At 37.5% G+C, this 14,680-nt stretch overlaps 1 protein-coding gene across 2 annotated transcripts in view; it reads left to right on the top strand.

The window, feature by feature from the left end:
- Positions 1–8,181: 8,181 nt before the first annotated feature.
- pcdh17.S (protocadherin 17 S homeolog) overlaps positions 8,182–14,680 on the top strand; it is a 92,098-nt gene continuing 85,599 nt past the window's right edge. For both annotated transcript variants that reach the window (XM_041584342.1, XM_041584341.1), the window contains exons 1-2: positions 8,182–8,623; positions 10,313–12,864. In XM_041584342.1, coding sequence (XP_041440276.1) covers positions 10,381–12,864 — 2,484 coding nt within the window. In that variant the 5' untranslated portion in view covers positions 8,182–8,623; positions 10,313–10,380. The remainder of the gene's footprint in view (positions 8,624–10,312; positions 12,865–14,680) is intronic.

Here is a 14,680-nt window from a genome sequence, read left to right as displayed (position 1 = left end):
GGTTCTTTTTGATTACAAACCTCAACTACTTACTCGCAATGTTTGATTTTTTATGACAAAATATTTAACAAAACTCTAGAGCAGGTGTTAATGCTAACATTTTCTTATTGATAATGAACCATGTCATATTCGACACCGAATGATTTTACATTGTGATCTGCGCTAAAGATTCCCAAAAACACCATTTTAAATAACAATTGCAATTTTTAATTGCATTCCCCCTTTAGAGTGTCAACATCTTATAAATTGCTTTACAAAAGAATGCCCTGCTCATTAGAGCTTTCACTTTTAACAATTTATTTCCAATTTTGGAATGATTCATTCAAGTACCAAAAATAATTGTCCGAATTCTGTATCCCTGCGTGCAATTTACATAATAGGAATTCAAAAGAGTGTTAGTGCTTCGTGCTACTGCTGAGCTGAACACTGTTTCTAATACTAAATGAATAGGTTCAACTGCTTGAGCAATCAAACATGTTAAATGTATCAAAAATGTATGTCAGTTAATCAGATCAGTCAAACTGCTAAACTGATAAATAGATCGATACAATAAATCAAACTACAGTTCATTCTGTCATAGATCCGCCTGTGTAAAGCTTACAATAAATAAAAAAATACACACATTTTTTTAAAATCCCTTCCAAAAGCTGAAAGTATTGTTAAACACAATAATGGAGTGCTCTAACCTTGTGTGACGAGTCCCTTAGGACCAGGTGCTTGAACAGTGTTAAATCCAAATTCAATGTAATAGTCCAATACACTGCAGCACACTGTAGAGTAAATTATTTTTTTTAAATCAAACTACAGTTCATTCTGTCATAGATCCGCCTGTGTAAAGCTTAGAATAAATAAAAAAAATACACAATTTTTTTCAAGATCCCTTCCAAAAGCTGAAAGTATTATTAAAAACTTGCAAGATTGACCATCACAATTGCCTACTAAACATTTAACCTCAACTTCATCCTCCTTTCTTTTTCAATAAAGACAAATGTGGCACAGCCCTCTAACTTGATTACAATGGTGAAGGTGAAATCTCCTTATTTTAATCTTCAGCCTTGCTGATGAACAGTTTCCAGGGAATTATTTTTTCAACAGGTCTTTATTGTATTAGGATGCAAAGTAGAATCTATTTCCTCTTTCCACAGCACATAATGCAGTTCTCCTAGCCTTTACTCATTAAAGCAAAAAATCCCTTTTCATTTGTTTTGTTTCATGTGTCGGAACCTTTGCACATATGTCAAGGAAAGAAAATGTAAAATATCTGATTTGCTTTCCTATAAATTTTAATTTTAATAATATTTATGCATGCATGCAATGCATGGTCAAGGTTAGTAAATTCAATGTTTTTGCAAAGAAAATAGTATTCATAATTAATGTGTGTCAATATACAGTCTAGAAGGCAGTTTTTATAAAGATAACATATTTCTTTAAAGAAACATCATTTTAAGGATGAATGAACACAAAACAAGCATACAAAAAGCTAATGACCCAGCTATGTAACCATTACCCATGTAACTGGGAATGACAAACCTAAAAAGGTTTTTATTAAAATATATAGAAGTGGAATTGAAGTATTCAATTTTCTATAGCTTAAACTATTTTCCACAGTGTAGTCAACTGCATAGTGCAAAAACCATTGGGCACAAATTTTTTATTTTTATGGACGCTCTACAAATTTTTGACATGCAACAATTTTTTCAGCTATTTGAGTCTGTGGGCATCTTTTTGTGGTAGAATTTCACTCATCACTATCAATTACATTTATTTATGTTCATTATAAACATGTATGGGCAGGAAACAGGTCAGGCCTAAGAAATTTTGTGGCAATAGATCACCACTTCTTCCACATTTATGACCTTCACAGGCTGATATTTTGGAGACATGCATTATCCATACTCAAAGCCAAACACGATAAGCCCACCCCTTACAATAAAATATAAGCCCATCCCTTTTAAAATCTCTAAGGTCACCTTTTGCAGCTCTTGCTACCTAACCACAGCATATATTAAACTGTCTATTGCTGGTCCAAAAAAACATTAAATAATACATTCAGATCATTAGAATTAATATATGTATAATTCCAAAAGCATTCTTGCTATAGGATTGGGAAAGATGACTCCTGGAATGTTGGATATATTTTGAGTAACCTGGGAAGTGGCAGTTCATGACCAGTGAGCAGTCTCTTAGAAGGGCTGTGCAACATGGTTAACTTGATGACTGAAATGCAGCTCATGGCATCCTATGGACAGCCGTGGGGTATACTCATTGCTGTGGTTTAGTAACAGCTGGAGGGCTGCAGTGTTGACATTCCTGGTCTAAACCGTAGTAAACATTAATTCTTAAGTGAAAAATAAGAGAAACACTACAGAAGTGTTGTAGAAGTGGAAGAGTAGACATGAGGAATACAGACAGCAGGAGACGTTGCTTTATAGAGATCTGAAGAAGAATGGTAGAATAAAGGAAAAGAGAGAAGCAGCTGGGAGAAAGGTTTTGTTGAAAGAACAGTTGGAGAGGTATGATGGGAAATGATAAAGAGCAAATAGGTCATAGCAGCCTGTGGAGTATAAAGTTTGAAAAAGCAAGCTAGTGCCAGCTATGAGCAGTGAAAAGAGTCATTATTGAAGGAAGAGAGAAGTCTTTGAACTTAGCACCATGAAGACCATTTGTTTCGTTCACCCTAGAATTATCCTTTATTTAGAATGCAAATATGTTTGCTCAGAAATTTACCACATCAATCCCTGACTCATTGGAGCTTAAAATCTAAGGTTTGTTTCACATTAACACACACATGTGTATGAGGGGATCATCACTGGTGGAAAGCCTTGTAGATAGTGTATATTTGTATGGTCCTAATTGGAAGAAATTTTAAATTATAGGACAACTGGTATTTGCATAAAATACAGCAACCCTATCTGCTGAACAGTCTTTATCTGTGAACATGGCCTAGTTCCTCTTGATTGTTTATGTTCTCCCTATCTCCTTCCATCCAATGTTCTCCCATTTGGTGTTGTTTGGTGTGCAGTAGAGGTTTCATGCTTCATGGACATCCATCCTGGTTCTCTCCTGAAGACCAGATATGTGTTGGTCAGAACATTTGCAAGCCTTTTTTCATCTTCACACAATCGCCAACCACTCCCCTGCCTAATAATAAACAATATAGAAATGTTATGCTCAGCTCTTGTTGGACTAAAACTTCTTGAATACCTTTGCTGTAGATTAAAAAGTGTTTTGTCTCAGTGGTACATAAATAAGAGACCTGTATAATAATCAGCCAGCACTACAGAGTTCATTATTATCTCAAAATTATGTTGAAAATAGGAAGTTGAGTCATCTGACCAACTACAAGTTCCTGAAGGAAAGGTACCTGAGCTGCTATGTATAGGGTTATAATATTATAAAACTTTTTATAAATACATTTTTATGCCTTCTATTTAACAAAGAGGTTGTTTTAGCATAAATATTTTTCAAAAATCATAACTGTTCTCCATTAATGATTTAGGATAGTTATAAATCACCAGAATTCCTTGAAACCCAGCTAGTAATTGCTAATTTGTAATTGATGATCCTTGAGGTGCATCAGAGAGCTACATAATGATTGTACCAAGAAATATGGATATAGGCTAACCTTGTATATACATATGCATAGTTAGTAATGGCTTCTACTACACTTTAACCTTAAAATGCAGACAGATAAAGAGGGATATACAGAACTTTAGTGCTGACTGATATCTGATCTGACGCAAATGCAGCTGAAATGACCTAGGTTGGTAGTATTGTTATACCCTGTATTTGCACATAATCTGTGCAGTGTGTGTTGGCTGCTTACTTGATTATGTTTCATTTTATATTTTGACTGATTATTTTGTAACATGTCAAACAGTAACCCCACAATGAGACCTTTATGTACCAAGCATTCACACTGCAAGAAATGCTTTATGTGTAAATCCCCCTCATCTTCAGAAGCCTTCTGAGTCTCTGTTAATAAAAAAACGTAGTGCTCTCTTATTATTCTTAACCAACCACCGCCAAACACATGCAATATAATATGCAGTGTCACCCAAGGGCAGGATAGCCAACCTTAAGTGGAGGGAGATGGGAATAATAACTCCCACCTCCATTTATTTGCCAATATCAATGCTGGGATTTGTAACCACAGCTGGAGGGTCATGATTGGTTGCATCCCCTGTCAAGGCTGGAGATATTGAAGCAGGCCTAAGACAATGCAAGATGAATGAGGTCCTATTGGAGTAGGGGATTACAAAAAAAAAAGGAGGAGTCTAATGTCCAACCCTTTAAACTTACAGCTGTTGTTGTAAAGCCCATTATTTACCTATAGCAAGAACGAAAAAATAGACAATTACATTAGAGTAAATTTTAACGTTAATTGCTATAGCAACATATGTGAGTTTAAATGTACTCAGTACAGATTCAAACGTACTTATCTAAATTAAAACATAGTAAAGTACTTCTATGCTGCCAGAACTCAGAGTCAGCCACATTGCTTAACATCTACTTGTGTAAGCAGCCAAGTAAAATGTTTAAAAATCGAATTATGTTCAGTCCATTGTAATGGAACATGCTGATAAACTATTGCAGATTGCAGATCTGCTAACTCTATAAACATATATTACACGTATAACTCTATTAGATCATGATAAGAGTGATAGAGTTATGTGTTTGTTCCCAAAGTTTGTTCCAAATACTGTTCTGATGCATATTAGATATTAAATTGACTCCTTTTTTTCATACAGCAATAACCTATCAATGTTTTCTCTTTTAAAGGAAAACTATACTCCCAAGTGAATACTTAAGCACCAGATAGTTTATATCATACTAAGTGGCATATTAAAGACTCTAATTAAACTAGAATATAAGTAACTATTGCACTTTTACATCTTTTCCGTTGAGCCCTTATTTTATGATATTCTCTGTGCTGCCTCAGAGATTATTTGACCAGAAATACTGCAGTTCTAACTGTAACAGGAAGAAGTGTGGACGCAAAGGACAGAACTATGTCTGTTAATTGGCTCATGTGACCTAACAGATATGGTTTGTTTGGTTTGTTTGTGTGCACAGTGAATCGTAGGATCCTGGGGGGCCCTTGGTCTTTTTATGGCAATTTTCTATTTAGGATTATCCAATGGCACATACTGCAAAAAAGTTTAATATTAGAAAAATGGATTATGTACTTGAAGCAGGATGAGCTGTTTCATGCAATATATTTATATAGAAACCTGCATTGTTCAAGGGTATAGTTTTCCTTTAAAATCTTAGTGGTGCAGAAAATTATTTATTTGAATATTGAATATTTCCATTTGTAGACAAACTGACTATTATTTAATTATTAATATTATTTATTATTTAATAAGAATTATTTAAAAACCCACACCAGTAGCCTTTTTGCCCTGGTTTGATAGTGGCCTACTATCTTTTAACAGGGTGTCCACATGGCATTGGCCCATTGACAGTGAGCATTGTTTTGTAATTGTGTTTAGAGGTTCTTTTCTTTGTTAGAGCCTAACCAGTTAGACAATGTCGGTTTTTTATGGAAACACACCAATAAACTTGTGGCACCTTCACTTGAATTGAACTCAGAAGCATTGTTCTGTAAGGAATATGTGCTCCCACTGAGCCAGGGCAGCTGCTGGACTTAACTCTCCTAAATGTATTTGTGATTTCTCAGCTTCAGTCATATGATTGATATTGTTTTGCAGATGCTTTACACTCAAATTTCTGTTGTAACAGCTCATAGGGGCAAATTCACTAACTTCCGAAAATTCGCCAGTGACGGCTTTGCTCACAGCGCAACACTTCGCCAGGTGTAGCTTCGCCAGGACAACGCTAATTCACTAAAATCTGAAGTTGCATCCAGGGCGGCGAATGCTGGTGAAGTTGCGCTGGCTTTACTGCGCCTAGCGAATCGAAGTTGCGCTAGCGATGCCTAATTTGCATATGGGGGAAGTTAAAGTTCAATGGACCTATATGTTGCAGCAAATACAATTACACTACACAAGCCCGGGAAACCGTAATAAAATAAAATAAAGTTGTTAAATTGCTCTACACATGAGCCTAGTGTATAGTTTATGTGCCATATGTTAGGAAATGTAGGGGAGGAAGCGGGTTACCCCAAAAAAAAAAAAGTGCCTTGAGAAGGGGACCGAAACGTAACATTGGCTGTATATGCACTTTAAAAATATAGACGTTTGACTTGTTTCACCAAAATTCCCAGTGGTCTTTTTGAATGATATACCGTATATATATATATATATTCACATCTTTTTTAAATTTTATTACATTCATTGCAAAAATGAGTTGGATTTTTTAAAGAAATTAGAAAAAGCATTTTTCATTGGAATAGGACAACCCATTTCAAGCCTGCCTCTGCCAAACCAGCCAGCCAGGCCACTTAAGCACATGGCACAATCCATGGAACCTGGTCCCAATCATCCCTTTTATGTCTGTTTCATTTTCTCCATCCCTTTCTCCTTCCCCGAAAAAAAACAAACAAGTGCAAGGCTCTCTGTCAAGGCTGCATGACAAATTTGACAATTTTCACGTTCTTGAAAAACTGGCCCCACTTGAATGAAAACAAACAGTGTTGTGTATGTGTTTTTTCACTTAATGTTATATAATAAACCATAGTTTGATGTAAGATAACAGAGAATGATGGGAAATGTAGTTATTTTGTATTTAATGGGACAGAATAGGATTTAATAGTAGGCCAGGATTTATACATTGGGTGCCCCTAGGCCAGGAACACTTTCCACGTCCCTGCCTCCCCCCTTCATATGTGTGCACACATTTGCGCGTGTAATATTTTGTCAGGTCCAGAACACAGGGATTGGTGAGCAAGAGATTTAAAGAGCTAGCAAATTTCCCATATCTCCCCAGTACTTCCAAACCCATTGTCATGTAGCTGTGTCACCCATACATTTCTGCCACCCTAGGTCTTTCCTCAAATCAGGGTCTGTGTAAGAGAACAGAGGAAGATGGGAAGGTATAGTCATTGTTTCTTTAATCGGCCACAATAGGATGTAAGATAACAGAGGTTGATGGGGAAGGTAGTCTTTTTGTAGTTAATAGGAAAGAATAGGATGCAAGAGAACATAAGTTGATGGGAAATGTAGTCATTTTGTAGTTCATAGGGCAGAATAGGATTTAAAATAACAGAGAATGATGGCAAATGTAGTCATTTTGCTTTTTGTAGTTGGAGTTAATATGAAAGAATAGGATGTAAGAGAACAGAAGATGAAGGGGAATGTAGTCATTTTGGAGTTAATGGAACAGAATAGGAAGTATGATGGGAAATGAAGTGATCTTTTTTTCTTAGGCTAGGTAAGAGAACAGAGGATGATGGGAAGTGCAGTGTTTTTGTATTTAATAGGACAATGTGTAGAGGATGATGGGAAATAGTCATCTTTTCTTAAATAGGCCAAAATAGGGTTTGAGAGAGGAGAGAGTGATGGGAAGTGTAGTATTTTGTAGTTAAAAGGCTAGACTACAATACACAATAGCAGAGGATGATGGGCAATGTAGTTATTTTGTAGTTAATAGGATTGAATAGTAAAGAGAAAAAAAGGGAAAGTGAGAGATGCTAAAGACTGCTAGTACAAAAGGAGCATTGGAAAACACAAGTAAGACACACTGCTGGACCTGGACGCAAATGCACAAAATGCAGCAGAATTGCAGGAGCTGGGGATATTTACTGTGTCGTGGTAAATCTCAGACTCGACACAATTGACCCTGTGTAAACCATTTATGCCACAGTTTTGGGGGCAAGCTGCTATTTGATGTATCCCAGTGCTGTACACTAACCTTGTGCCCTTTATAGTTACCCTGTTATTGCACTAGTTATAAATGAGCCCTCTAATGAGAATGTGACTTTGGCACAAGACACCAGACTAACACCCAGACGTGGAAGGAGACTGTCAGTGTGACTGCGCTATAGAAAACAGAGCACATGAAGCACTGCACTTCCCCTGTCACATTGTTACTGTCTCAGCCCTAACTGATCTAATCAATGACACAAAGCCTCTGCATCTTATTCCCGCCCCTAAAGCCTTAACTTACTGTATTATTGGAGAGGCTCCAACAGAGGCGGGTTTGCTAGGCGAGCCCTGATTGGTTGGCCGCTGAACAGTGTCAATGTTTAAGCAGCAGCGTGAGGTGAATAGAGCCAGTCTGTAAAGAGGCAGCATTTGGGCTGTGGGCTGGGAGAGGGAGAGAGCTCTGCAGGATTCCAAGGGATTAAAGCCAACGCTCAACTGTTGAATTGCAGAAAGTGCTACTTTATTGCGAATGGATTTACTGCTGCTGGATTCTTTGTTTTTCCCTTACCAAAAGACGCTGGGCTTGAATCTGTTCTGACAGCTGCAATGAGCCAGCCGAGGAAAAGGCAAAGGCTGTCAGCAAGTCTCCAATTATCCACAGTGTGAAGAGCCATGAAGGGACCGCAGGGGGACTGATTAGGAGCTGTCCGTGGTGCTGTGGATGTGCTGCTTTTTTCCCCCCATCCCTCCTTGCACATAGAGTGCGCCTCCTTGCACTGGCTCTGGGGAACAGCCAGGGATCATACAGTTCATGTCTATAGCCGGCGCTACAGCTCCTCTGCTGCTCTCTGAAGGTAAGGTGAGATCTGCAGTCCTGTCCTTACAGGGAGAGACTACCCACGGCCCTACTCACTTTTAGTATCCTTATGGGCAAACCAAGGGTGCTGGGAGTCATACTTTAATATCAGCTGCAAAACTGTAGGTTGAATTTTCCTGCACACTCACCACTGCCCCTTGTTATATTTGTATAACCATACACATTGGATATTATCTATACATAAATCAGGGATCTATTCTCCAACTCTGGTCCTGTCAGGGAAACATAAGCCAGAACCTTCAGCCTGGGATTCAACTACAACTCCCAGCATCCTCACTAACAGCCAAAGCGGAGTAGAAATTGTAGTTGAATGTCAGCTCTCACCGCACATTGACTATTGCATTTAGTCTTGGTAAACTATTACTGGCAGAAATAACCTGCTGCAGCTCTTCTAGGATTTTTGAACTACAATTCCCAGCATTGACTCTGTCAGTGGCATGGTGGGAGCGGTAGTCCAACAACCTGTGGAGGGCTGCCCACCTTGGGTAGAAATACATGTTAAGTTTTCCATTGATTATTGTGAATGTGTGTGTTTTTTTTTTCTCTATTTCTGAATGTGACTCATGCAGCTATTAAAGCATCTGCATTCTGCATGTGTCATTCCGAGATATTAAGGGCCAACTGCGGACAGATATATTTTTTTATATGTGATATTTGCTTAGTAATTACTTTCAGTAAAGAAACAGCAATTCCCGTTAGTAATAAGCCAATCAACCTATTACAGGTATTTAAGATGGGGCTATAGGAGCTATATTTAAGAAGAGCTATTGCAATCTAAGTATAGCACAATAATCCTGCTTTTATTTACTCTAACCAGTCACTGACCATAATGAAGGTAATGTAATGCGCTGTGATATCACATAGTGTTAATAGCCCCTTACGACGTGACATAATTTGCCATACCTTTTTCTCCATCTGCATTCCTCCCCCTCTGTATCTGCTAGGGCATTTAATGCTACATCTAGCTGCAATGCTTGGAGCAAATAGGTTTGTTCATTTGACTGTGTTATTTTTAAAATAAATGGCAAGCATTTTTGTAGATTCAGCAGCTGGCTCCTCTTCCATGCAGTCCTCCCTTACCACTTGTATCTACAGCCATGCTCTGCCTGTTGATTTGATCTTCATGCATGAAGATGTTCTAGCTACTGTTCAAATACGACTCCCAGCATTCACTGACAGCCAAAGGCTACTGACTATGAATTTTATCAAAGTGCCTAAAATGTTTTGGACAGAAGCTAATGGAAATACACTTTGGCATTCTATTAGTGAAAAGCCTGTAAAAATAAACAGTCTAATACATGGTGTCACATTTGATGATTAAAATTAAAAACAGTAAGAATCAAAGGACTGTGCATTCATGCTCTTGATGCATTTTATTATTTTAAAGATTGGTTCTGTGTGAAATAAACATTGTGATCAGCTCCTGAATTGATGTTCTTTGCAAGTCAAGAAACAGAACGAACATGGTGATGCAGTTTATGCAGCATTCTCTATAAGGTTTATTCTTATGAAAATGGCCTTTAATATTTTAACAGGCATCGGTGACTTAGCACGGCTGTTAAGAATTGTGTTTGAAGCAGAAACAATTCCTGATTTAACCCTGCTAGCCTTGTCTGTTATGGTCCATTAGCTACTTATCTAACTGCAGGTGTCTTTGAATCAACAGGTTCACAGAACTGAACTGGGGAAGAAGGGAAGCAAACAGAAGGAAAACCTTTACCAACGTATCTGGGGATGTACCTTTCCATCTTGTTGTTGTTATTTCTATGGGCACCCGCCCTGACTTTAAAAAACTTAAATTATTCTGTACCAGATGAGGTGGGAGCTGGAACTCTCATAGGCAACATTAGCAAAGATGCAAAGCTTGGCATTCCAGAAAGGGGTAGAAAATCAAACTTCAGAGTTCTGGAAAATTCTGCACCTCACTTACTTGATGTGGATCAGGATAGTGGGGTTTTATACACCAAACAACGGATTGACCGTGAAACTCTGTGTCGAAGAAATCCAAAATGTCAACTTTCCTTGGAGGTATTTGCTAATGATAAAGAAATATGTATGATCAAAGTCGATATTCTGGACATCAATGACAATTCCCCTAACTTCCCCTCTGAGCAAGTTGACATAGATATTTCAGAAAATGCATCTCCTGGAACAAGATTTCCACTTACCAGTGCCCATGATCCTGATGCTGGTGAGAATGGCCTTAAAACCTATGTGATAACACGTGATGATTATGGTTTATTTTCTTTAGATGTGAAATCTAGAGGTGATGGATCAAAGTTTCCTGAGTTAATCATTCAAAAAGAACTGGATAGAGAAGAACAAAGCCATCATAAACTCATTTTGACAGCTTTGGATGGGGGGGATCCTCCCAGATCAGCCACCATTCAAATAAATGTCAAAGTCATTGATTCCAATGATAACAGCCCTGTTTTTGCAGCACCTTCTTATATGGTGGAAATACCAGAAAACTCACCATTAGGTAGAGTTGTGATTGATCTAAATGCCACCGATGCAGATGAAGGCTCTAATGGGGAGGTGGTATATTCCTTTAGTGGATATGCCCCTGACAGAATACGGGAGCTTTTCTCGATTGACTCCAAAACAGGCATAATTCAAGTTAAAGGCAATTTAGACTATGAGGAAAATGGACTCATTGAAATTGATGTACAAGCACGTGATCAAGGCCCAAATTCAATTCCTAAACACTGCAAAGTTACTGTTAAAGTGATTGACAAGAATGATAATGCTCCATCTATTAGTTTTGTATCAGTACGCCAGGGAGCAATTAGCGAGGCTGCACCCCTTGGTACAGTTATTGCCTTAGTCCGGGTCACTGACAAGGATTCAGGTAAAAATGGACAGCTAATATGTCGGGTTCTTGGTAATGTGCCTTTCAAACTAGAAGAAAATTATGATAATTTACATACTGTCGTAACAGACAGACCTCTTGATCGTGAAATACAGGATGAATATAATGTCACGATAATCGCCAGGGATAATGGAAGTCCGCCATTGAACTCCACAAAATCTTTTTCCGTTAAAATTTTAGATGAAAACGATAACCCTCCCCACTTCACCAAAGCTATGTATGTGTTGCAAGTATCTGAAAATAACATTCCAGGGGAATACTTAGGTTCTGTCCTGGCACAAGATCCAGACTTGGGACATAATGGTACTGTGTCTTATTCAATATTGCCATCCCATGTTGGTGATGTGTCAATTAACACTTTTGTCTCTGTCAATCCAACTAATGGGGCCATCTATGCGCTTCGATCCTTCAATTATGAGCAAACAAAGTATTTTGAATTTAAAGTCCTTGCAAAAGATTCAGGATCCCCTCATTTAGAGAGTAATGCTACTGTGAGGGTCAGTGTACTGGATGTTAATGACAATGCACCAGTAATTTGTTTGCCTACCCTACAGAATGATACAGCAGAGATTCATGTGCCTAGAAATGTTGGTATGGGGTATCTTGTGACCACAGTCAGAGCAATGGACAATGACTTTGGAGAAAGTGGAAGACTAACATATGAAATTGTTTATGGGAATGAAGAACATCTCTTTGAAATAGATCCAGTCACAGGAGAGCTCAAAACACTTACGCCATATTGGGATGAAATTTCTCCAGTAGTAGAGCTTGTGATAAAAGTGACTGATAACGGTAAACCATCACTTTCAGCTGTGGCCAAGCTCATCATAAAATCTTACAGTGGATCTCTACCTGAAGGAGAGCCTAGAGTCAATGGAAAACAGAACCAATGGGATATGTCTTTGCCTCTTATAGTTACACTGAGCACAATTTCAATCATTCTGCTGACTGCAATGATCACAATCGTTGTCAAATGTAAGAGAGAAAACAAGGAAATCAGAACTTATAACTGTAGAATTGCAGAGTACAGCCACCCTCAATTAGGGAAAAGTAAGAAGAAAAAAATAAACAAGAATGACATTATGCTTGTGCAAAGTGAAGTGGAGGAGAGAAATGCCATGAATGTCATGAACGTTGTAAGCAGTCCATCACTTGCTACATCACCAATGTATTTTGATTACCAAACCAGGTTGCCTCTTAGTTCTCCACGTTCAGAAGTGATGTACCTGAAGCCCACATCAAATAATCTGACTGTTCCTCAAGGCCATGTTGGATGCCAAAACAGTTTTACTGGTCCAGCGAACAATTCGACAGAGGCAAACCCCAACCGGATGTCTATAATTCAGGTAAGAGATCTTTCAAATGATTTTATATATATATATATATAAAGTAAAGCGATTGTGTAATTATTGTCATATAATCTAGTTTGTGCCTAGAATAACATAATTTCTAAGGAAGGGAAACCTTTGCAGATGAAGATTAAAATTACTTTTTTTTTAACAGGAGGTTTGAGTCATTTATGGATATGATACAGATTTTAGTTTCTTATTGGGAAAACCAAATCTATAGTTCACTGAGCACAGGGAAATGTACCTTTATGATTCACTGTAAAAGTGTGTTCATTGACCAGTAGGTTATGCTGGTCACTGTTTTTCAAGTGCATATTACTTTGTAAACCACAAAGACCATGACATTTGATTTTTTGAAGGTGAAAGTCTAAGCATTTAGAGTTATGTTATGTGAAAAATGATGGCAGTTTTAACTATTTTGGATAGGGTTTTTTTTTCTTTCCTGCAGCCGCATCCAGTGTCAGTTGCCTTGAATTTACTTCTCTACAGCACATACAAAAATAGCAATCATTTGACTGGGGTTAGATATTGTATGCTTATTTGAATGTTATTCCATATAGCAGAATCAAAAATACTGTCTGGCTGGCAATAGTGATTGACTAATAGCTGTCAATTATGTTTATTCCAGCTGTCATAGGCATTTGACATTTTGGTGCTAGATTTGATTCAGTACAATTACTGTATTTTAATTACTGAGCCATTATGTGGTGTATATGGGTGGCTATGCAGACATTTGTAATTTGTCTGGTTTTAGGATACATATGTTTGCTAGAACATGGCTCTCCAGCATTCAGACACTTTTACATGTAGAAGTCAATCAAATTTTCACAGTCTCTGTGCCAAGGTCCTTCCACCCCTCCTCAAATCTATTTACAAGCTTTTAGGACATCCAGTTCCCTTAAGTTATATGCAATATGCCACATTTCTAGCTATGCAGCAGGATCTCAAGTGTACTGTTATTAGAATATGTCTTTATTAATAATTTATATATATATATTTTTTTTTTTCAAATGTCTTGTGGGCTTTATTATATAAGTATCAAGGAGAATAGCCATGCAATGAATATCTCTTTGCCACATACTGTAGCTTGTTAAATGCACTCATTATCCTCTAACCCTTTGTACAAATATGAAGGCAAATCAAATTTAGCCATATTCATTAAAATAAAATATTGCTTTGGATGTTATGTATCTACATTCTAAACTGCCATGGCAAAATGCTATGAATGTAGATTGCACTTCATTAGAGCAGAAGTGTGTTAAAAATCTATGACATGTTACTTATATTGCAGAAGCCAGAGATGTATACACCAAATATAGATTTTGGTGCAAACAAAATCACGTTTTTTACAGGAAAGACTGTGTATATTCATGAGTTTCTTGTCAGTTATTAATTTAATCCTAGAAATGGGATTTGTGACTTATTGGTGTTATTGATCCTTATCCTGAGAGTTATGGCTGGACTGATGTTGATGCATTACCCTCATGATGTACTTCCTTGTATGTATAAACATTATAATTCAGTGTATTAATCTAGAACTGTGTTTGCTATACCTGTTTTGCAAGCACTTCAGATTTGAATGCAAATGGACAGTTAACAGGTCAGCGTTTTGTGTCAATATACATGCTCCTTGATTATCAACCAGAGCATCATTACTCTTACTCATACATTGGAACAGCCTGTACATTCTAGGGCAGCCAATTCTTTACAGTCCTTACATGCCACCTTTTTTAAATTACTTCATTTGTATTGTGATATATTTTGCCATTTTCATTGTATAAAACTCATCAATAGGTGTGTGTCCGACTTTGTG

Source organism: Xenopus laevis, chromosome 2S (assembly GCF_017654675.1).
Source record: "Xenopus laevis strain J_2021 chromosome 2S, Xenopus_laevis_v10.1, whole genome shotgun sequence".
NCBI lineage: Eukaryota > Metazoa > Chordata > Amphibia > Anura > Pipidae > Xenopus > Xenopus laevis.
The sequence above is the reverse complement of the archived record's forward strand: the minus strand, read 5'-3'. Positions and strand labels throughout refer to the sequence as shown.